The 25,233-nt window shown below is 45.0% G+C and overlaps 1 protein-coding gene across 3 annotated transcripts in view; it reads right to left on the reverse strand.

Annotated features, from left to right (window-relative positions):
* HOMER2 (homer scaffold protein 2) overlaps positions 1-25,233 on the reverse strand; it is a 112,956-nt gene that overhangs the window by 73,164 nt on the left and 14,559 nt on the right. For 2 of the 3 annotated variants that reach the window (XM_064480636.1, XM_064480637.1), the window contains exon 2: positions 12,832-12,941. Coding sequence is in view for 1 of the 3 variants with exons in the window: in XM_031440653.2 (XP_031296513.1) it covers positions 8,860-8,864 (5 nt within the window). In the remaining 2 variants the exon portion in view is untranslated. Of the gene's footprint in view, positions 1-8,859; positions 9,024-12,831; positions 12,942-25,233 lie in introns of those variants that run through there. The other variant, XM_031440653.2, reaches the window with a different exon arrangement.

Here is a 25,233-nt window from a genome sequence, read left to right on the forward strand (position 1 = left end):
CAGAGTTAAGCATTTCATCCTTGTTCCTACTTCAATAACAGGGCTCATCTCATTGCCCTAATTACCGGCCCACAATCCATCCCCCTCAGGAAGGCAGGGATCCTGTTTTAACAACCTCTGTCTTCCTGGTACCTGGCCCAGAGCAGGTGCTCAAGAGCTGGGTGGTGGTCATTGGTCAAAGGGTCAAGAAATTTGGTGAACAGATGAAAGGTCATCAGAAAGGCATTCAGATCCATGGGTGGGTGACAGTCAATGATACGAGACCCTGAAACCAACTACTGTATATAGTCCACATGGCCCCTGGTCCCATGTCCTCCCATGTCAATTCATTCGGTAATGTTTGTTTGATGTTCACCTCCCCCACCGGACTGCAAGTATCACGGGGCCACAGATGTTCATTGTGTTTGTTCCCAGCACCTACAACAGTGCCTAACGCAAGGTAGAGGGCCGCTATGTCTCGAATGAGTGAGTGAATGAATATACAAATGATTAACTGAAGGGGTCCCTAGAGAGCAACACAAATCTCTAGTCTGATTTTCACAATGGGGAGATACCCCTTGAGTAGCACTTCCCTATGAAAGCAACCGGATGGCAGACTGGTTTTCCTGTTGGCAGAGGTGGATCAGCTTCCTGACCTTCCCCGTCCTCTGACTGGTAACATTCCTCCACCCACACTGCCTGAGAGGCTTAGCGATGTGAGGGAAGGCTTCAGAGGGCAAACACATTGTCTGAGCTAGCTGATGACAGGGAACCAATTCTGGTACCACTCAGGACTAGGAGCGAGTGGCTGAGGACTCAGGGAATGCCCCCAGAGGATTAAAGACGAAGAATGGACCATTCTCAATCATGTGCTCAAAAGACACCTCGGGGTCACCTGCCAACCTCCCAACCAAAGCAGAAACAGTCATGATGAACCTGGCCACCATTTATGGAGCATTTTTGTGTCAGACGTGGTGCACAACGCTTTACATACATTTTTCTCATTGATCATCTCAGTCATTTAACAGACGAGGACAATGAAGCTTAGAGAGAGATGCCTTGTCCAAGCTCACACAGCCAGCTGGGGCTAGGCTCTGTCCTTAACCATCCTCCCCAGCCCCCCAACAGGTGGGCCTCCATAGCAATGGACTCATAACTTGCTAAGGCAGCCAGTTCTATCTTCAGTCCACTCGGAGGAGTTAGACAGCTAAAATCAGTCCCCATTCCACCTCCACCAGGAGCTCCTTTTCCTGCCCTTTGGAGCCTCCCGGAACAGGCCCCATTCCTTTTCCCCAGGAAGACCTTCTCCGTCACCCATCTCCCCCAGGACAACAGAAACCAAAGCAACTCTCCTGGTCTCCATTTATGTGGACAACTCCAATTAGAAGCTTTCCCAATTAAAAATCCCAAAAGGGATCCAACGCCTGGGGGGCAGGGTCTGCAATGTTCCTCACTAATTGGATCCCTGTGGACAACCCCTACCACATAACCCACAGACAAGATTCCCCCCAGAGGATGAAGGGAGGAGAGAGAACAAAGGGCTAGCTGGGTGGGCCTGCCCCTCCCTGGTGACCTGGACCAAGAGCTCCCCAGGGTAAGGCAAAAAAAGAGGGGTCCTGTCAGAGCCCCTCCCATAGCTGGGACCCAGCCTTAGCTCGGCTGGGAGGCACCTGGATCCTAGAGGGTCTCTTAATGCACAGCTCTCAGGTGAACTGCTTTGGCTGGTGGCCATGCCTTCTTCTAAGCTTTTCTGCACAGGGTGGGGATGCCACGGTCCCCAAATCCTCAGAAGAATAATAAGACTATCAACCAGGCTTGTGAATAAAAATGTAAAAAAAAAAAAAACAAAAAAACAAAAAAACTCTAGTCGTTGACAAATGTCTAAATGTGTTCCCCACAAGCATATTTTTATTCTAACAAGCTAATTTGAAATATAATTTAAATAAATTCTACCAGAGTGATACCATATGACTCACAGCACCGGGTGGCAGGACTACTGGAGACTTCATCGTACATTCAGCAGAGGCTTCAAACCTGAGGCTCTTCCCACACAACGTGCGCCCCGCGAGGAAGCCGCCGGGCGGCGATGCCCGTGCTCACAGCCAAACCTGTAAATACGACTTGGGGGCAGCCTGCCTGTGCAATACCTAGAAGTGCAGACGTGTAACCAGCGGTGCCTGGAGACAGACCAGTGTACCCAAACCGATGCAAATTCAAAGCTTTTTGCCCCAATTCCTCACAAGGCTTCTTTTGGCTTAATTTATTTTCATGCCAGGAAAAAGAAAAAAACCACACAGAGTCTAACTCTCAAGATTTATATAAGGTTAGGACTTGGTGCACCTGAGACTATCCTGGAAAATGCTTTTTCTCTGTTGTGAGTCTGTTTTGGGGGCTGCTCTTCGTGTCACTTTTAACAAAGGCAAAGGAAGTTTTTCTTTTCAAATGGAAAAGGCGCTCCTATCCCCACTCTATATACTAAAAGAAAGTTCTTTTTCCAAAGGTTTTAGATTTATCTAAAGGCAGGATTAATCCAGGTATTTTTTTTTTTAATTGCCTGACAACTGAAGCAGGGACTGTGCTGTCCTTCTTGTATGTATGTCCCTGCCAGTCCCCCACCCCGCCCCACCCCACCCCGCCAAGGGAACGCTCTCTGCAGGAGGGGCCTGTTGCCCACAGGACACAGGGCTCTACAGGGGTGCTCAGGGGTGGGCATGGGTGCTTTCTGCCCACAGAGAGCCTTCTCATCCAGCTCTTAAAGCAGAATCACTCTGCCCTGATATTTCCAAAGAAGCAGAAACAGTTTGAGCAGCTGGGTCCCAGTCCACCAGCCACCCTTAGCAACAACGACGAATCCTTGCTGTTCTTACCAAGACTCACTAAGGAGGCAGTGACTCACCCAAAATTATACAGTCATTGCAAATCACCCAATGTTAATTGTGATCTTGGTCTCTGCTACCATTTCTTTCCTTTGGTAATTCATTTAAAGCAAACAACTGCTTTAAGAGATGATCAGATGTCTTTTTTATTTTTTAAATTATACAGTGCCTTGTTCTAGAAGGAATTTAATCAGGTTTGAAAAGATGTATAAAATTCAGCAAAATGACAAATGAGAAATAGGTTTGGATTTAAATGATGATGTGTATTTATAGTTATTGGCATGGAAAGATGTCCATTCAAGGTATTTTAAGTTGAAAAACTTGTTACAAAACAGATGTATGATATGATTCCATTTTGATAAAAATATACTTGCTATCTATGTAGACATATATTGAGACACAGAGACACATATACATGGGAAAAAAAGTCTGCAAAGACAGACATCTGAATGCTGATGGAGGTTATCTCTGCCACGTGGGATGACGAGTAATTTTCACTTCCTTCTTTATGCTTTTACGTTTTAGTATGAACATGTAGCATTTTTATAATTCGAAAAAAAGCAAAGCTATTTCCATTTTGCTAAAAAAAAAAATAAGTGGTAGATGAGAAAGGGTGAAGGAAAAACAAGGGTAGGGCCATAAAATTGAATGAGGAACAAAGGTGAAGGATGAGGCTTGATGAATTTGCGAAGGGTGACCACACATCTGGCCCTTAAGTTCCCCAGGAGCCATTACAGAAAAGAAACCTAATAATTTACACAAATCACTGAGTCCATCAGGCAAAAACAAACCACCTGCTCTGCTCTGGGTCCTCCTCCAAGGGACTGTGTACCAGCAGCAAATGCGCCCTTGACTCCATCCTAAAACCTTCAAGGCCAGGAGTTTCAGGATTGTTTCCAACAAGAATGATGGCATCTCCCCAGCATGAAAGTCAACCCAAAGAGAGTATTCACTCTTTCCTATTCACTCATTCATTCAACACATAGCTATTTAGTGTCTACCTCATGCCAAGTACTGGGAATTTTTCCAACTCTGACCCTAAGGGTCATCTAGATAATGAGGGCGATCCTAAATGCTAGCAGTCTCTCGAAGCATCTCCCCACAGTGTATGGGGGCACCTTCCCTAAGTTCCCTAAACAGTTCCTCTGACACCCTATGGATGACAGCATTTTGTATAAATATGCCCATAAAGTGGGTCCTTGAATATATGGCTTGTCTCCTCTTCTAAAACATAAACTCCACAAGAGCAGGAACCCACAAGGGTAGGTCTGCTCATCCTGGACCCCAACAGACTCTCCAGTTGCCTTACAGATGGAGAGACTGAATAAACCTCAGAAAGTGAAGTTAAAAAACACCCACAACAGGACCAAGAGAAGATAAGTTCCTTCAATATATCTGAGAGACCGTGTCTATTTTAGTCAACACATACCCTCAAGAAAATTCTGATATTTGTAAGAACTACATAGTTAGGTGTGTGATTCAGGAGGAATGGAAAATTAAAGGAGAAGGAATGATCATCAGAAGAAAGCTAATCGGTATAGATTACCAAAAGAAGGCCCAAGGTTTTAGATAACCAAGATTGTGGCATCTGCACATTGCAACATAATCTTGGCTGCACAAAACAAATGAGTGTAAACTGAAGCCAAAACGAAATACAGTAGATGTTTGTAAACACTGACAAAATCAGCTAAGAGTCACAACAGCAGACAAGCCGGCTTTTCTGTTAGTCTTCTGCAGGCGGGTAAAAAAACAATTTACAATCCCAATACTCGGATGACAGCCGACAGCCTGAAGATTAACCCAAGTCACAATAAAAGCTAAATGGCTTGCTTTAGCATTAGGGAAAACTGCATCCAAATGTGATTTCTTTCTTTCTTGGCCCTTGCAACTCTCAATTAAGCATGCTATATAAAAGGTAATCCAAAAATTATCACAACTTCCAGGCCAGCATCCAAGCAAGGCTGCCCACCACATCCAAGCACTAACTCAATCAAAAATGTTTATTGTAGGCCTATCAGGTGCTAGACACTGTGCCAGGTATTGGGATACACTGGGGAACAAGGTTAAGACCCTATCCTTGTAGGATGCCACTTGCAGAAGGCAAATGACAAATAAGTAGACAGAGCCCGAAAGACAGCAGGTGTGCTGCAGTGAGCAATTGCGGGAACAAAGCGTGGCTATGTTAGTGCATAAACAGGGGTGATCAGGAAAGACCCTGAGCAGGTGATCCTGATGTTGAAATCCCAAGGATGAGAAGGAGAAAGGTATCTGCAGAGCCAGGGCAAAAGCATTCCTGGCAGAGGGAAGAGCAAGTTCAAAGACCCCCAGTGAGGGCAAGGAGAGAAAGGAGGCCAGTGTTAGCAGAAGGCAGTGCGGGACGACAGAGTGGCTGAGAAGACCCTGTTAGCTGGAGCGCGTTTAAGGAAGAGTGATGTGACCTGATTTAAAAGCTAATCACTGGGACTCTCCTGTGGAGAATGGACTGCAGACACCCCAGAGTCAAAGGTACAGGGGCCTGTTAGGAAGTTAGACCAGGAAACGATGTTGGCCAGGACTAGGGTAGGAGCTATGATTATAGGGAGAGGTGGAGGCACTCCAAATAATATCCCAAAAGTGAAACCCCCAGGACCCACTGACTGCCTGGATGTGGGGGTGAGAGAGAGAGAAGAATCAAGGGTGACTTACAAGCAGGTGGATGCTGGGGTCACTGACTGGGATGGGGAAGACGGAGGGAAGGAGAGATGTGGAAGGACTATCAAGAGCTCCATGTATGGACAAGAGTAAGAAGCCCTGAGAAAGGGCTGTGTTAGAAATACAAACAAGGGAGTCATCCGCATACAGATAGGATTTAAAGCCATGAGAGGGGAGTGGGGTTGGAATGGGATAACATTACCTAGGAAAAGAGTGTTGACAGCGAAAAGGAGCCAAGACCAGTCCCTAAGCAGCCCCATCATTCTGAGGTCGGACAGAGGAGCAACCAGCAGGGAGCCTGAAAAGGAGCCATCCGAAGGGAAGAGGAAACCCAGGAGAGTGTGGTGGCAAGGAGGAGGGAGAGGCCATGGGTGAGGAACGCTGCTGGGAGGTGGCAGAAACAAGGATGGAGATCTGGCAATGAGCAGGTCATTAGTGACCCAGCAGTTCTGGTGGAGAAGTGGGGGCAGAAGCCAGACTGTGGACTGTGAAGGGCTAACAAATGGTAGGCAAAAGAAACAAACAGAAACAGTGGGTTTGGATATCTCTTTTGAGATGTTTTCCAGGGTACAAAGAAGAGGAACAGAAGAGGGAGAGGGATGTAAAATGAGAGACTGTGCTACAGCTGTGCTGTCCAATATGGTGGCCACTAGCCACATGTGACTATTTAAGTTTAAATTCAATTAAAAATTCAGATCCTCAATCACACATCCCAAGTGAACTAAAGCATGTTTGTACATTGACAGGAAAGACCCTGGACAGAGAGGGAGGTGAAAGAATGAGAAGTGTTCCCTAACAAGGTGAGAGGGGATGGGATGGACAGTCCTATGTGGGGAGTGAGCCTCTGATAGGACAACAGGTGGGAAGGAAAACACAAGTGCAGCTGCATGTGGGGCTGTAGGTGTGGCAGGGAGATGAGGCTTTTCCTTGGTCTGTGGCTCTATTTTATCACTGAAAAGGGAGGCAAAGTGTATGCATGGAGAGGAGAGGTTGGAGGAGGGGAGAAGGTATGAAACAGCTCCCTTGGGGAGTGAGAACACAAACTTACTGGGGAAACCACACACTTAATGCAAAATACTTCTCAGAAGAGAAGCAGGTAACAGCAGTGAACATCTGAATGAGGAAACCATCTTTAGTGGGGAAGAAATAAACTCAGATTTTTCTTCCTCTTAAGTCTTGGTCATGTCTACACAGTAGAGCCATGACAAAGGATCATAGTGAGGTTTTCTACTGGCTGCCCTTTCTTGGTTCATCCCTCTCCATCCTACTCAACTCTCGGAAAGGATGACATTGGTTCTATTTTCAGTTAAAATGGCTCCCTCCAACCTCTGAACTGCTTATCCAGCCCTTAGCTCCATCTCAATTTACAGCCATGGTTTGTAAGTTCACATAAATTACAGAAGAGATGGATATATTAAAAATGGCAGAAGTAGGTAGGAGTTACAAACCAGCCCTTACCAACAAGAAGTAATAGACATTTATCAGGTGATGTTAAAATTACATGAAAGACATACTCCTTGTTTAAACAAAATCTCCAAGTTACTCCTCCCAGCTTCTCTATGAAACAAAAATTACTTTCTGACATTTTCCTTAAGCTCTTATGAGTAAACATTTTCATTTCCACAGAACTATTTGATCTCAACCACAGTCAGACTTTCAATATTTGTTTTTGATCATGCAAGTGTGTTGGGTTGGTCTTGTGTTGGCTGGGGGGAGGGGGAACAGAGAGAGTTAAAATTACCAGATCCCTTTTATCTTCCATCTTGAGACCTACATTTGCCAACTCCTTCTTCCTATATATATATATTTTTTTAAGTATGAAATCTGAGAGCCTCAAAGGCTCCTATGCACAAAGAGCAGCCCTTTCATAGACTACCAAGAGGTCACTGAAAAGGTTACAGAAAAACTGCTTCCTAGCCATGGTGCCTTTGGTAAAATCACTCACAGTTTCTGTATGTGTGAAATCTAGATTGACACCTATGTCTTAAGCAAGTCTCCTGGCCCATCTCTGTCGTGTTCCAACCACCCCCTCTCCCCGCTCATGTTGGTCTGAAGTTCTCACACCTCCCTTCTAAAAATTCCTCTTGGCTTGCCTCTGGTTCCTCCAAACACTTGACAGACCCCATAGATAAAATTCACTGAATAAAATTACTCCAGAAACTTACCTGGAATGAGGTGCAGTAAAGCCAAGGACCCATGCCACCAGGGACAGTCTTTCCCCTTTCCACTTCTCACCAATCCCATACAGAAAAGCAAGATCTCTAGACCCACCCAGCAGAAGTCTTTGGGTCATGAGAAGGACTGTTTGAAGGACACAAAGCTCAGCAGCAGAGGACACAGATTCAGGAACTCTGGTTCACTTATCCACCCCTGCCCCCATGCCCACTGTCAGGCTGTGGCTTTCACTCTGCCCATCAGGGCAGGGTCCTTCTACAAACGCTCATCAGCTGCCCAACCTGGGAGAAGTCAAACCAACCACTTCAAACCTCGGTTTCCTCATCTGTAAAATGGGCATAATAACTGTTTCCTGAGTATGGACAGCACATCATCAACATGTGTTCACATCGGGTGAGCAGATGTAAGGAGTTAATTGTGTTATTAGCACAGCAGGCTCCCTGACTCACAGCGCCTACTGCTCACAGAGACGCCAAGGAGAAATCAATCCTGCTTTTTAAATTACTTTATGTACAAAGAAGCATTAGTCACTTCGACAGAGTACTTCAACTTCTCTCCTGAGCATCCACTCAGCTATTTCAAAGACTGGAGCCTTACCTCGACTCCTTACAGACTTCCATCACCCTCAGCCATCTCAAAGCAGACTCAAAGTCCACTGTTCCTACGCTGGGGGTTATTATTATTTGGTGTGTTCCCTTTCCAGGAAAACTTTGATTTCCATTTTGTTGGTAATAAACCCAATTGTGGAGAAAGACAAACTGCTTCTTAGACTCACAAACACAGGCCCTGGAGTTGATCGCGCCCGGAGCGAGCGGACCGCGGAATGGCTGAAACACCGAGGCCGGCCAGGGTGCCTGTACCCGCGCGGTGCCCCCGCGCCCGGGCTGCCTCGGAGGGGAAGGGCCACAGGCGCGGGGCTAGTCCGCGCCCAGGCCGGGGTGCCCCTGCCAGCTGCCCGCGCGCCGGGGCGGAGGGCGCAGGGTCGGGTGGCCCCAGTCCCTCAGGCACCGGCTGCGCGCTGGCTCCAGACTCCCGGCGCGGGGAGTAGGGGCCGGCCAGCCTGGGGGCTCGGAGCCGGGGGAAGCGAGCCTCGGCCCCGCAGCTCCTCTGGGGTTGCGCGCGGCGCGGGCTCACTCACCCCATCTCCGGCGCTGCTCCGGCGGCCGCTCCGACGGGGCCTCTAGCGCTCGCTCTCCGCCCGCTCTGCAGCGGCTCCCGGCGCGACACATGCGGTGGCCCGTGCGCGCCCGGCTCAGTCCCGGCGCCGCTCCATTCCGCGGGGCTGCGCGGCTGCCGCTGCCGCTACCGCCGCCGCCACCGCCGCCGCCACCAGGCGCGGGCGGGCGGGGGCTGGGCGGCCGTGCTCGGGCGGCTCCCGCCCCGCCCCGCTCCCCCCGCCTGGCTCCTTACGTAACCTCGTGGCCCCCGGGCAGCGGCGCCCAGCCAAGGGGCGGGGGGCGCGGCCGTGTGTGCTGCGTACCCCGGCGCCGCCGCGCGGTAGCCACCCGCCTCCCGGGCTGCCCGCTTCCCTTTGGGATTCGGCGTTGGCGCGCCCCCCCGCCCTATGCCCACCCAGGGCTTGGCGCAGTGCCGCGAGCCAGCATCCAGCTTGCGGGACTAAGAGTCGCGCTTACAGCTGGAGGGGACTTGGGGCGACCCTTAGGTTTAGATGCAGGAATGAGGCCCCAGGAGAGGAAGTGATTTGCCCAAGGTCACACATTCAGATCTGAGCTCAAGGTCTTTAGAATGTGAGATGGGCATGGCCATGCCCCTCCTTGAAGCCCCCTTTAATCTTGCCGTCCATTGCCAGGCTGGGTGGCTCAGGGTACCCAACACCGAGAAATTCCGGAAGCCAATGTGGCAGGGAGGCTCCTACAGCCGAAGCAGGTGTTCTGGGCCCTTCCCTGGGTGAAGATGGGATGGGGTTTCCCAACTGGAGGGTAATCTCTTTTCAAGAGGCTTATTAAAGCTTGGCTTAGAGATAGAGAAATTGAAACGGCAAAAATGGAGCTTAAAGAAGAGCAGTCTCTTCATCCGCTGTCCACATATCAGGTCCCCATTCCCTACCAAAGGCTGGCACGGGGACTCACCTAACCTTCATCCCTGCTCTGGGCCTTTCATAGGATCATTTTCTCCTGATAACATTCTGCCCACATGAACCTGGGCGGTATTTTTTTTCACTCAGGACAGTAAAAGAATCAATGAACAAGCATATGGAGCAGGGCCACCACCCCAACCCTAACCTCATCTCTCCTGGGGCAACAACTTTACCTGCTAACCCTCAAGTCTACCGACCCCCTGTGAGTAATTTTCTCAATTACAAACCTGATCACATCACTCTTCCTAAAATCCCCCCATGGCTTCCTTCCTGCTGTCCCTGGGATGAAGACAAGCTACTGAACATGCCTACAGGGCCCAGCCGCACTGTGTCTCCTTTGCCCTCTCGAGCCTTTTCTTCTCTTATTCACTCTCCTTGCTTTCTACACTCGAGCCAACTGGCCACCCATCCTTCAGCCCATGTTATTCTCTCAGTCTGGGAAGATTTTCTCCTCTCTTGTCTCTGACATCCCAGCCCCCTTGCCTAGTCAATTCGTGCTCATTTTCAGATCTCAGTTAAACTGTCCCTTCCTTGTGGAACCTTTACCTGATGCCCTAGACAAGGCTGTGAACTTTTTTTTTTCATTACCCATATTGTTCGTGATATATACTTGTGAAATTACTAATTTAATATGTCTCCCAGGCATATATGCACACTCTATGAAGCCCATAGTTGTATCTCTGATGCCTAGAACTGTGCCTGAAATTCCTCCATTAATATTTGTTGAATGAATGAATTAGCAAATAGGCCAGGCCACAGATACATGGAATTGGCCAGAGTCTGTAAGCACAGGTTCAGTTTGTCTAGAGTCAGTACTGGATAAACATTTGGCCCTGGAGAAAACTTATCACAAGCTGAATTCCAAAAACCAGGTGAAGATGGGGGTAGGGGTTCCTGGCCGTGTCAAAGGGAGGGGAATAAATGGCAGAAGCCAGCTTGGCTGGAATAGGGGCACCAGAAGATAGGTTCACAGTGCAGTTGGGCCAAGTAGTGTCCCAAACGCTGAACGAGAGGTTGCTTTTGCTCCTCTGAGGGAAAGGGCACACCCAAGTTACCTTGGGAAGATGTAGCAAGGCCAAGTGGGGCTGGTGAGTCACTTGGGCCGCTTCACACAGTCAGCGGAAAGCAAGAGCAATGCTGAAGGTATGAGCCCACGTGAAGTTAAATACGCCATGACTAAAGTGGCTGTCACTTTGGGCAAAGGCTTCCCTATGGGGAGAGAAAATCAAACAAGATTTGGAAATGGTTGCCCCTCCTTTCCACCAATTTTGGGCTGCCATCCCTGGGAGGGTGGCCTCCATTCCTCTCCTTCAACCCCAACTCCAGGCCCAGGTCGGGTGCCATCCCTCAGGAGCTTTCCTAGACAGCCAGAGTCTTGTCTAAGCTTCCAGAGTAGCCCTTACCAGCAGAATTTCATCATATTCGAATCTCCCCTAAAGAGGAGCCACTTAATTTCCGTAGTAGCGCCTCCTCCCTCCATCGAAGCCAATACAGTCATCCTTTCTCTGCGGAAAATTTCCCATCAACATGGTCCCATGGCCCCTGTTGTCAAAGGAAATGATTGGTGAAGTCTCTCCTTTCAAGAGTCCCGAAGTCAAGGGAAGAGATTCCATGCTGGCTGCAGGGTGAGATGAGGCCAAGTCTTTTTAGGCCAAAAGACTTGAGTATCCTTTTAGGCTGAGCAAGATAAGCCAGTGAAGGGGGACAAGACTGAAGATATGAGAGAGAAGGGAAGGTCCTGGGGAGAGCAGGAAAGGATGGGGTCCAGTCCCTGGGACAGGAGGTGGCCTTGGAGAGGGGAGGAGTGTCTAGAGCGGAAGGTGAGAGGTCGAGGGAACACTTGCCTGGTGGGCTCCTTTTTCTAAAGGAAGCGAGGGTACCTACTGAACATGCATGAGAGAGAGGAGCCAAATTTGAAACAACAGCCTTGGGGAAAGAAAAACTGGCGTTTGGTTAGATCCAGAGTTGTGAACAAGCAGGGCAGAGATGCCTGCAGAAGTCTGGGAGGCCAGACCTCGACCAGCACAACCTCAGGGACCTGGAATTCCTGTCATTCTAATGTGGGCGGAAGAGGCTCCAGAGTCTGATCAGAAGGCAAGGATAGTTGGTGTGAGGGACATTCTGTGCTTTAACAGGGGCAGATCAGATAACAGTGGGTGGCTCACCAGAGAGCCATACGAGCCTGAGAAACTAAGGAACAGGGAGTGGCTCGACGTATGCCTTTCCTCTGTACTGTCAACAAATTCTCCCAAGCAGCCCACCCTCGGCACCTAAGAGGGTGACATTCTACATCTCTGGCTTCTTGTCTCTCAAATGCAAGCTCCTGGAGAAATGGCTGATTTTAATCTGGGGCAGGGAAAATACAAGAACAGCATAAAGCACCTTGTAGTACCAAAAGTAAGGAGGTACTCGGAAAAAAAGAAAGGATAGGGGCACATTGAAGGGACACTGGAGCTAACTGAAAGGGCTCCCAGTGGCCAAAGCTTTACAATTTGAGCAACACAATAAATAATATTGTACAGAATATAAAATACAAATATAAATACAAATATAAAATACAGAATACAAAATATAAAATAAATATATGAGTCCATACTGAGATAAATTATTAAATAAGGGGGAAAGAAACAAATCTCGCCTACAGAAGAATCCCAGATAATATGTGTGGACACTCTCCCCTCCAGGAGGTGGAGTTTAACACCTATCCCCTCTTCCCCACCTCTTCGAGAGTAGGCTGGCCTTAGTGTCTTAGTGATTAGCTTCTAAACAATAGAGAATGGAAAGGGAAAAACAGTCACTTGACAGTGGAGAAACCTGGCCGACATCAGCTTGACCAAGTGATCAGGGTTAACATCACCAGTGATAAGCCATGTTGGTACCACATACCCTCCGATAGGATGTGATGAGAAGTGTACTTCACCTGTATGTTATTTTTCCCCTAAGCCCATAACCCAGTCTAATCATAAGAAACATACGAGACAAATCCACATGCAGGGACATTCTACAAAATACCTGATCAGTACTCCTCCGAACTGTCAAGGTCATGACAAGCAAGGAAAGACAGAGAAACCGTCACAGACCAGTGGAGACTAAGATGAGATGATGACAATGCATATGGGATCCTGGAAGAGAAAGAAGAAAAACCTGTGAAACACAAATAAATTCTGGAGTTTAGTTACGAGTAAAGAACCAGTGTTGGTTCCTTACTTATGCCATGTGTTCTGTAGTAATGTAAGATGTTAATGATGGGGGAAACTGGGTGAGGGTAGTCAGGAACAATCTGTACAATTTTTGCAACTTTTCTGTAAATCTAACACTGGTCCCAAATAAAAAAGTTTATTAAAAAACAAAGTAGCCCTGGGAGTTCCCTGCACACCAAAATCCTCCAAGCAATCTAATCATTGGCCATGACAGAAAGGTAAACATGTGGAACACTGAACAAGTAACTCATCAGGTGATGCCAGGGGCTTGAAATTGTTTGTATAATTCCAAAAGCAAGCCCTTAAAATCCTTGCTTTTCCATTTTTTTAAACTGTAACCCATAATAAGAAATCGATTTTACACTGTGACCCAGCGCATACTTCAACTTTATCTACAGTTAAATCTATACAAAAAAATCTTTATCTACAGTTAAAATCAATGACATACAAAATGGAAACAAAAATTATATATATATAAACAAATGAAAGTTATACAATTCTTCTCACCTGCAAAGCATTCATTCTCCTTTCTGTTCTAGTTTTAAAAGTAATGCTGCTCACAAGCCACTAAATTGATTTCAAAACCTATAATCCATAGTTTATTTTCTTTCAACAGCAAAATTAGGCTCACTATGTACATACGTAATATTACTAGGGTGTTCAGGTTTCTAATATTGCTGATCTAGGGACTCGAACTTTTTTTCTTCTAACCATAAAAGGTCAGTTCTCTCAACTGCATATGAAATAAGTGTCTTATTAAAGCCATTAATTAAATGGATAACTATCAAGTATTATGTAGCTATTAGGTTATGTTTTTCAAGATTATATAGTAACATAGAAAAATATTTCTTCTTTAAACAAATATTGATCATCTCCTTTGTATCTGGTACTATGCTGCACATTAGGGACAAGTGTTCAGCAAAAGAGAGGCAGTCTGTCCATCATGGAACTATAAGAGTGGGTAGGAAAATATTAATTAAACACTCACACAAATATATAAACTGTGATCTGTGTGCATAAGAGGGTCCTAATGTAGGTTGAAAGGGGTGGTCAGGCCTGAAGAAAAGAGGCCAGGGAGAGCGTGTAGGGAAGAGGTCCCAAGGAGAGGAAACTGCAGAGGCACTAAGGTGGCGGAGAACTGGGAAGTTTTGAGGAACTGAAGGTTAGTGTGGTTAGAATGCAGTGAGGTTAGCAAGGCATGTGATGAGGTGGGCAAGGCCTACAGGGCCCTGAGTTGGGGTTAAGGATTTGGGATTTATCCAAATGCACTGAGAGGTTGGGGAATGCCAGGATCTGGTTTACATTTTTTAAAGATCACTCTGGCTACTGGGAGGAGAAGAGATAAGAAAGAGACAAGAGCAAAAATATGGAGACCAGTTAAGAGGCTCTAGCAGATGCCCAGACAAAAGATAAGGGCAGAGATGAAAGGAAGCGAATTACAAGTTAGAGACGCATTTTGGAGGTAGACTCAACAGGACTTGGTGATGAGTTGGGTAGGGTATGTATTATCATATAAATTCAGAAAATAATCTATGTTATTATACTCTTTGTACTGTGACTATAATTAGGTAAAAACTACTAGTATGCATGGACAGGTCTGGAGTATAGAAAATGAAAAATTTGATTTGTTGGGACAGAAGAAGGAATATAGGGTAAAACACAAACATTGGAGTCAGACATGCCTTAGCTCTGCCACTGACTAACTCTGTGATGTTGGGCAAGATTTTTAACCTCTCTGAGCCTCAGTTCTCTCATCTGTAAAATGGGGATATCTCACTGGACCGTGAGGAAGATGAAATGGGAAAACATGTAATGTGCTTAGCTCAGTCCCTGGTATAGTACATTCTTAATAAACTGCAAGTATTTTTATTACTACTGGCTATAATGGCGGAACTGGGGTGAAATTCTCATTCTTTATTATGACTGAATTAATACTGTTATGGTATTTATATAGTTTGTAATTTAAAATTTAGTAGAGTCTGTCTGAGGATTCTGAAACTGTATGGAAACAGCCTATGCACTTTCTGCCTGGTAACATTTTGCCAACCTGTGTCCAAAGTTCTTCATAGCTCCGGGATTTCTCTACAGGGCACCTGAGGGTCAGAGAAGACCACGGGCCATCTCTTTAAGATGCCACCCCCAACCCCTCTGTTTCCAATCCAGCCAAGGGTCTGCTCTTAGAGAGGCAAGCTCTAAATTGCTCCTAACATCCCTCTATGCTTCCCATCCAGGGTCTCTTAAGTCTATCTGTCCTAGATGCCTCCAGGGATTCTGAAAGCTTTCATTCATTCATTCATTTAACCTTCACTGAGCACCTATTCTGAGCCAATCTATGTCCTCAAACAACCTAATAAACAAAATATGATGTAACCAAGCTATGAATAAGTTCCATGCGATACTGACTTTACCTGGGGAAGGCTTCAAAAAGGGGACATCTCAGCTGGATCTTAAAGGATGTATGGGAGAGAGGGCCAGTTCCTGCAAATAGACCAGCACATGCTAAAGCATGGTGGATTAAAGGGCATGACGCATGTAGGGAATGACAGGGAATGTCCACGTGGTTAGCTCAATAGTGTGTGATGGGAAGTGGTTGGGCATGAGAGGTAAGTTGGTACCACATTGTGAAGGACCCCTTGGGCATGTTAATGAGTTTGGACTTGATTCTGAGGGCCACAGGGAGCAAGTGAAAGCTTTGAAGTAGGAGGATGGTATGATTAGATTAGCATCTTATATCCTCTGGTAGCAGTAGGGAGGATGGGCTAGAGAGACAGAGACTGGAAGCAAGAGAAGTTTGATAGGAGGATCTAAGCAAGGTTTCAGCCAAGGCCAGAAAAGGAGAGGAAGTGTCTTGATCAGCCTCCAGGAAGGGATGGGAGCCTGAATTATGAGGGAGGAACTGGGGATCTCCTTCAATGCTGCTGGGGAGAGGGGTCAATCATCAAACAATCCAACAGCCTTAAGGAGAGGCTGCGCCTCCCTGGCTGCCTCCCAGCAGAATTTAACTACAAGAAGCAAAACTGGAAATGACCATGTGGGGCAGCTCAGCCAGCTGCAAGGGCCTCCCAGGGATATCCGGGTTATGCTGCTCTGCTGCCCTGAGCTAGCTCACTGATTACCCCTTTACTGCTCCTTTGGGATGTGTCAGCAGGTGAGTCTACTCCACTAGACAGTGTTCTTCAGGGGCAGGGTCTCTCCCTGGGTATTCCTTGCTCTGTTTGGGCTCCATCTTCAGACAAGCTTTAGTCTCACGTTCATATGTAGCGAGAAATGAGCAAATTCCCAAACAATTTAAATAAAAGTCCCAGAATTGAGTTATACTGTGTCTGACTGGCCTGCCTTGGGGCATGGACACATCCCTGAGCAGAGGGACCCATCACTGTGGCCAGGGGGATGAAATGCCCTTATTGGCTTAGTCTAGATCATCTGCAGCCCTGGAGTGAGGTGTGGAGGCAGCTTAACACAGAAGACCATGGACTGGGTGTAGGACTGGAGCAGACACCCACAGGAAAATCAAGGCTTGGGAAAATCAAAGTAAATGAATACAAGATGATGGCCAAAAATAATTGATGCCCACTATAAGATGAAGCTTTATATGTTTCCCAGTGCCAAGTAAAGAATAGATGGCTGAGTTGTTGGATGAAAAATAGTCAAGGATGTAGTAGAGTCATTTTAAGTTAACCTAATCCTGGAGAAGAACTTGGAAGGGCCAGTCCCAGAAAGCTGGAGAGTAGGCACAATTCTGAGAACTCAAGGCAGAGAGAGTGGAAATGGATACTTTAAACTAGTCATTTGCAACCTTGGCTAAGGATTAAAATCTACCTAGAAAGCTATGACAAAATGCCAGTGCAGGGGTGCTACCTCCAGAAAGAATGATTTAAACTCCCCAGGTGGTTCCACTGTGCAGCCAAGGTTGCAAGCTACTGCTCTAAGCCTCAATGTCCAAAAAGAAGTGGATGTGAGACCCAGAGCCCCACGAGCTTGGAAACTGGTAGGAACAAAAAGGAGCACACCCTCCCTAGCTCATTGGCCAGGCCTTCTTGAAACGTAGGACTCTGGAGGGGAACTAAGAAACCCAAGAAATTTGTGAGGCCAAGGGGGTGCAGTACCTCCTCTGAACACAGGGCAGAAGGAATGAATTGTGAAGCCTGCTAGATCTCTCTGAGGCACTGGGGTTGTACGCATGAATTGCCTCTGATTGGCAGCAGCAACGGAGCCGATAGGTGCCTGTTTGTACATCCGGAATGGCTGGGGTGGGGCAGGCCCAGACGGGTGAGGCGAGATTCCAGAGCCATGTCTGAGGTAGACTCAACAAGACTGAGGATGAATTAAAAAGATGGTGGAGTCACATGTGGCACTGAGGTTTCCAAGTGGAGCTGTTGTGCACATGATCACGCATCTCAAGGACACGGGGAATCTCTGAGGGAGAGGAGCAGCAGAAAATCAGAGAGGAGAAATGGTGAGTGCAGTATTCTGAGATGCAGAATACTGAAGAACAAACAAGAGATGTCCAGGAAGCAGTCAGCAATGGCGACATACAGCTCAGAAGAAAGACGTGTGAGCCATTAGCAAGACAGTATCTGTGTCGAAGCAGCAGAGGTGGGAGGAAGGCAGGCACAGGGGAGGAAGGGATGCTATGAAGATGAAAGAGTGGCCATTAGCAGCAATCAGGGGGCCATTGTGTTCTAGGTGTGGATCTATCCCCTTTTAGCTTGATTTAGCTGAATCAAATATCATCTCTTTTTTTAAAAAATGTAATAACTCTTTACCAGAAAACTAAGAGCATAACAAAAACAAACAAACAATAACAAATAATGCAGAATAGAAACAAGTGGGTTTTCAATTCCTTTCAATGTAGCAAATATTTACTGAATGCCTACTACGCGCCAGACCTGCCCCAGATGGCTCAGCTGGCATGCTTAGCTTATCAGACAAGCCCCACTCCTACTCTCTTCCCCAGCCCCATCTGGGAGGCCGCAGTGGCTCTGGTTCCCAGCATCTCTGCCTCTAGTAAGGCTCAGCTCATCCATCCGTTGTTCTAAGTGAGGTTCCCTTACAAACCTCGGTCCTCGTGGTGAATAACACCTCTCCTGAAAGCCACCTGTTTCACATCAGCTGCCCAGCAGGTTTCTGGCTCTGTCTGTTCCACAAATCCCTTGACTACGCTGGGCTCCTCAGTTAGAGCTGGCTTCTCCTCCAGCTCTTTTCCAGCTCCTGCACAAGGCAGTGATGCTTGATCTGGCAGTGGGCCGAGGAATGAGTACACCTTTCCTGGTCATTTCTAACCATCTCTCCAACAGCTCACCCCTCAGGGGTCTCCAAGAGTTTCCTTTCGGTAACTTCACAGTAATGATACCAGAATACTTAGCAGAAAATCACTTTGAATTAAGACAATACCTCTCTTGCTTTCTCAAAGCAAGAAGCAGGTTGATCCCTCACAGTCACCAGCCACCTACACAGACTTCTCTTTTCACTATTTCCTTCACGATTCCTCATCGTCTCATTCCCCAGCAAACACTTTCCATGCTCAGGTGGGTCAGTGGTGAGGGCTGCCTCTTTAACAGACCCTTCCCTTTAGAAACTTGCTTTCTGTTGGCTATGCTCTATCAGGCTCTTTGTACGCACCATCTCTTTCATCTTCATAATTCTCCAGTCCACCAGTTCTTTACCTTCCTCAAAACTAGCACAAAAGCTGTCTGAGTGCTTGGTCTACTTTACTCAAGTATCCCTTTAAATTCATGTGAACCTTTACATTTGCTGGTTTATCACTTTGTAAATGTCCTCCTCAACTGGTTTTTGGGTACAGTTGCCTGAACAAGTTTTTTCTCCAATTGTGGTAAAATATACATACCATAAAATGTATCATTTTCATAACTTTTAATTGAAATACAGTTGATTTACAATATTGTGTTAGTTTCAGGTGTACAAAATGATTCGGAGATATATATATATATGATTCTTTTTAAAATTCTATCCTATTATGGGTTATTACAAAATATTGACTATAGTTCCCTGTGCTATACAGCAAATCCTTGTCATTTATGTATTTTATATATGGTAGGTGTATCTGTTAATCCAATACTTCTAATTTATCCCTCCCTCCTCCTTCCCCATTGGTAACCATGAGTTTATTTTCTCTGTCTGTGAGTCTGTTTTGTAAATAAGCTCATTTGTACTATTTTTTAGAGTCCACATATAATTTATATCATATACTATTTGTCTGTCTTTGTCTGACTGACTTCACTTAGTATGATGATCTCTAGGTCCGTCCATGTTGCTGCAAATGGCAATATTTCATTCTTTTTATTCCACTGTATATATATATATACACTATATATACTATATCTTCTTTATCCATTCATCTGTCAATGGACATTTAGGTTGTTTCCATGTCTTGGCTATTGTAAGCAGTGCTACTATGAACACTGGGGTGCATGTATCTTTTCTTTCTTTCTTTTTTTCACATGTATCTTTTCAAATTAGAGTTTTTATCTTTTCCAGATATATGCCCAAGAGCGGGGTTGCTGGATCATATGGCAACTCTATTAACTCTATTTCTAGTTTTTTAAGGAAACTCCAAAATGTTTCCCATAGCGGCTGCACCAACTTACATTTCCACCAGTAGTGTAGGAGGGTTCCCTTTTTGCCACACCCTCTCCAGCATTTATTATTTGTAGATTTTTTGATGATAGCCTTCTGACCAGTGTGAAGTGATACTTCACTGTAGCATTTTCATAACTTTTAAGGGTACAGTTCAGCGGAATTAAGTACATTCACATTGCTATACAACCATCACCACCATCCATCTCCAGAGCTTGTTTTTTATCCCAAGTCCAAACAAGTTTTTCAATGCCCAGAAAGTAGGGACATGTTTAATTTACTTTTTATTCCTAGTTCTGCTCATAGTATGTGTTCCATAAATACCCTTGGCTAATTAGAGGAGATAATATAAAAGATGATGTTTAATATAAAAGGCACCAAATGGGCACCAATAGCCTACCAAACCATCTAAAATTAATTCTTACTAAAACAAGAAGGGGAATGCTGACCCAAGAAAAGGGAGAAAATATACAAACTTATTGTAGCTGTGGCCCAACAACAGGCTATGACCTGGCCTCAGCCAGAGGGGCTAGATGTCCAAAGACCTTGAAGATGATGAAGATGAGGAGGAGAAGTCCTTGCCATCTCTGAGAGAACACAAGACCCTTGTAGAATCCCAAGGCCAAAAAACGAACTGACAGTGTAGGGGCAGAAAGTTTTTTCCTTCTACCCTTCTAGGTTCATTGGCTGGTTTAATATTTAAGTTGACATAAGACAGATGAACAGGAGAAAGACAAATTTCATACGTATGGGAGCCCCAGAGACATGAGACCCAAAGACAGTCAAGCAATTGAGGCTTACAAGCTAAGGAGAAGGGGGCAGGGGGCAGGAGACAGGGGCTTCAAAGGGGAGGAAGACAAGTCACAGGAAGATGAGAAGAGCAAATGTTTTGTAAACAAATGTTTGCCATGCCACGCAGTTAAGTCCTTCTGTTATAAAAAGTTATCTTTGGTATTAGCTCTCTTCCTGGCACATGCCCTCTATCTAAATTCTTTTAGTCAGGTAAGGGATGGTAAACAGCTCTGAGTCTGTGGGACCTTGATTGTCTTCAGCTGGAAATAACCCACACGTCCAAGTGGCATATTTTGGGGAGGCATGTTCTGTTCCTCCTTACCAGGATATAAAAGCGCTTGGAGGAATGGGCTGAGCTCATTACTACTAAGATCCCTTGAACAACTAGAGCAGTGTTTCCCAAACTTGCCTCATCATATTGATCACTCAGAGCATTTATTAAACAGACCAGTTTAGCATTTCTGGGGTGGGGTATGGAAATCTGCATGCTTAATAAGTGCCTGGAGTGATTCTTACGAAAGGCAAATTTGGGAAAGAATGAACTGGAGTGTTCCATCAGCAAGATGGGGCCAACCTAGCTGTCTGGGGCAGTGTAGGTAAAGGCTCCCAGCCAGACTTATTTCATGCTTCCAGAAGCTGCCTAGACTGTTGGGCCACTTTCCCAAATCCTTGCAGGCCCAGTGGGCCCCAAGTCTCCTGTTAGCCTGCTGCCTCTGCACACTTGGCCCTCCCTCCTCCAGCATCCTCCCAGCAAGGCCCAGGGGCTGCCTCTTACTTCTACCTCTACTCCTGAAGACCTCGGATGATCCCGAGTTCTGGCAGCCCTGTCCCTGTCCCCTGGCTTGGTTCCCCACAGTTGAGGGATGACAATGAGATGTAGTCCCAATTTAGAACAGAGTCAGGTATTCATTGGCCAGGTATTAATTAGGGAGTGACTAAAGATAGCTGGTGACATCATATCCTACTTTTAGACCCAGCTGGGTCATTGGATGGAAATAAGTCGGGAAGCTTATATCGACCGAATCTAAGGTCGGTGTTTACAGAGGGAGACACTGGATACCAACTACACTGTCTGAGGTGAAATTTCACCTTGAGGCCCTTCTGATACAAACCAGCTGCATGCAGCCTGGGAGCCTCATTCTCATTCCTGTTGCTCCAGTGGGCTGCCCCACCCCACATACAGCGCAACCATAATATGACATCCCCTCTCCCTATGCAAAACAAACCCAGGATACAATAGGTCAGAGGGGCTTATGGCAGGCTAGAAACTCAGATGTGCCCTCCTCTTAAGAAAGCCAGTAAGACTTCAATTAAAATGCAGTTTCTGAAACAGCTCCTTGTTAATGTCAATCCAGAAAGTTTCACAATGCAGTGCTTCCATGGAATATCAACAGGTGTTACGCAGCAGGGAAAGGTTCCATATTCCACAGGTTTGGGAAATACTGGGCTAAACAAATTGAAATAGGTTTCTTTACTTTTTTTTTTTTTTAAGAACTTTTACTATGTCAATGTAGACTCAGGGAACTCTAATAAGTACATACAATGCACTGTATTTCCTAAATTAAATGAATTTGACAATGAAACCTTAAGTTGTTTTCCAGAGGACACACTTCTGGGAAATGCTAAAATAAAGGGTGTTATTACCCAGAGCCACCTTGACCTATAAGAAATAAGCAGGTGCTACTTAAGCTTGATCTCAGATGAATCTCTCCTCCCTCTGAGGTACTGTTCTCTGTAACCACAAAAGTCAGTTCTTAGTGTTAAGCAGTAGAGCATAGTGGTTAAGTGAGCAGGCTGTCTGGAGTTTTATCTGAGCTCTTCCACTTATTAACTTTAGGTGTATTATCCAACTTCCCTGTGCCTCTGTAAAATGGGCAATATTGGTATCTCCTCTTGAAGGCACTGGTGAGGATTAGACAAAAGTACACATTGAGCTATTGTTGTTAAAAATAGAGGCACTGTCCCCTGAAGGAGGCTGGGTCCTCCAGCCTACTTCTGGGCTTAATTTTCTAGCAGGTAAACTAGTGGTCACTTTAGAGAGTATGGAACACTTGGCATTAGGAGTACAGGAGAACTGAGAGGTGAATTAGAGGATAAGAATAAACCAGAGAGACATTATGCTAAAACTCAGAGCGTCTGGGAAGCAATATGGAAGAACAGGCCAGGGGAATGGGCCCAGAATGAAGAAGAGGGTTCACTAAAATGTGGGAGAAAGGAAAATTAAAAAATCAAATCAATCTTGAAACAGAGTATATAGAAATATGTACTTATGTGGGTCAATCAATGCATTATAAATATAAAAAAGAGAAAAAAGTGGAGGAGGAGAAAGAAAAGAGTCAAACCTCACAATTTCTTTTAAGACAGTGTTAGCTGTAACTTGTGACACCCTTAAGTATCCCATCCTTCCCTGACTCTCTCCATAATACTAGTTTGGACAACGTGGAAAAATTACATTTACAAAGGAGTCTCCAGAGCATGGAGGGTCACGTAGAACTCTATTAAATAGAGATGGGAACTGTTAAGATACTAATAACCAAGAGGGAGCATGAAGAGGTTCATGCTAAACTGCAGCCTCCCAAATGAGGATTTCAATCATCTCACTGGCATTTCATGACTGACTTTCTACTGCCGCATAGCTGTGTGGGTCACAGCGGGCAAAGGCGTGCCTCGGAAACTCTTTAGAAAATGTTTGAGTAGGAATGGAATTTTAATAGCTTCTTGTTCAACTACAGTCATCTTCAGATAAGAAATTTTAACTTTCTCCAGATTTCATTATGGCTAAGAATGAACTTATCAGGTCAGTTCCGGAAAAAGCAGATTGGTCTCTTTAAAAGCATAAAGCTAAAAAAAAAAAAAAAAAAAAAAAAAAAAAAGCGCAAAGCAACTAGTCAGCTCTAAAGAGGACATTTGTGAGGCAATCTGGGAATTGTGAACAGTGTTCTTTGATGACATTAAGAAATAACAATTTTTTTAGGTTGATAATGCATTGTAAGTTTTTTTAAGAAAGGACCCTTACCTTCTAGAGATGCAAAGTGAAATATCTAAGATTTTCTTCAAAATAATCCAGTAGGTATAGAGGACAAGTGTTCAGGTATAAATGAAGTTAGATTTGCCATGAGTTGCTAATTGTTGAAGCTAAGTGGTAGGTAAGTGGGGCTCATTACTGTTCTACTTTTGTATAAGTCTGGAATTTCCCATTAAAACTTCACAAAGCAGAGATATTTCATTGCACAGAAAGGCCATCTCACATAAATGTATAAATATACTAGACATTTGATTCATTCATTCACTCATTAAAATATATATATATATATATAAATTTATGGTAAAATTCATGTAACATAAAATTCACCATTTTAACCATTTTAAAGTATACAATTCAGGGGCATTTTGTACATTCATAATGTTGTACAACCATCACCACTATTCAGATTTGGAGTGTTTTTATCATTCCAAAAGGAAAGCCCATACCCAGTTAAGCAGTCACTCCCCATTCCCTCTTCCTCCTAGCCCCTGGCTACCCCAATCTGCTTTCTGTCTCTGTAGATTTGCCTACTGTGGATATTCCAAATAAGTTCAATATATTTTTTATTTTAAATTTTATTATTATTATTTTAAAATTTTTATTACTAAAACATTGAACAGGGTTAAAACTCAAAAGGTATAAAAGCATTTGCAGTGAAAAGTCTCCCTCCCACCTTTCTTCCCACAGCACATAGTTCCCTTTTCGGAGCCATTCAGTTTCTTACATTTCCTGCCAGAGAGCGAAATTTCCTTTCCCCCTTCTTTATCCAAATGGCAGTATTCTACACACATTGATTTGCAGTTGGCCTTTTTTCGTTCTATAACAGATCAAAAAGACCTCCCGCCTTCTTTCTACAGCTGCATAGTATTCCACTATTTGAAACAGCTTCAAACACTGTGTTAAGTGCTTTGGGGTTACAGAAATAAATAAAACATGGTCGTTTTTTCAGGCAGCTCATAGTCTAAAAAGTACTTTGTTTGGAGAAGCAGGGAAAGTTTATAAACTAAGGCTGATCATAATCTCATATCGTCACAGCCAGGCACTTGGAAGGAAAAAGAGAGATCTAAACTGAAGCAGGGTCAGAGGGGTGGCAATCTGAGAAATCTCTGGGGATTAGCAAGGTATGGCTGCAAAGGTGAGAGCAAATTACTGCCTCTCTTCCACCTTCCCCTGTTAAGACATAACTGATCATCTCACTTGTTTCCTCTCTTCTTTCCTGATTAGAAAAGAAAGAGATTCTCACTGGGAGAATTTAGAAAGTGCATAGAGAAGCAGAAATTGTCCACGGTTGTTTGTAAGCATTTTTAATAGCTGCTTAAAACTGCATTGCATTGATACACCATAACTTACTAAAATTATCTCCCAATTCACTTCTGTATTTTAGAGATCCAGGAACCAAAGCCACAACAGATGTTTATTTTAAGGAGACAAAGGGACATCTAAGTGCATCCACTAAATGAGACAGGTAAGACAGCTGGAACCAGATATGCATATTTGAAAATTATCTCTCTGAAACTGAAACCATATTAATGAATAATCTTAGGGAGGCTGCAGGGAGAGAAAGAGAACAGTAGCTCACAATTAAGACTTCAGGGATTCCTGCAATTATTGGATAGTAAAAATATAAATAAAGAAACCCTGCAAATTAAATAGAAGAACATTCACTTAAATAGAATGGAACCTCTGTATCCTCCACAACTACAGAAGATGCCTGCCAACCATATGCAATAAATGTCTGTTGAATTGAACAGGCAGTCTAATGAAAAGGGACCTGGGATGTCCAATGGGGGATAGAAGAGG

The sequence above is a fragment of the Camelus dromedarius genome, chromosome 29, assembly GCF_036321535.1.
Source record: "Camelus dromedarius isolate mCamDro1 chromosome 29, mCamDro1.pat, whole genome shotgun sequence".
Classification (NCBI taxonomy): domain Eukaryota; kingdom Metazoa; phylum Chordata; class Mammalia; order Artiodactyla; family Camelidae; genus Camelus; species Camelus dromedarius.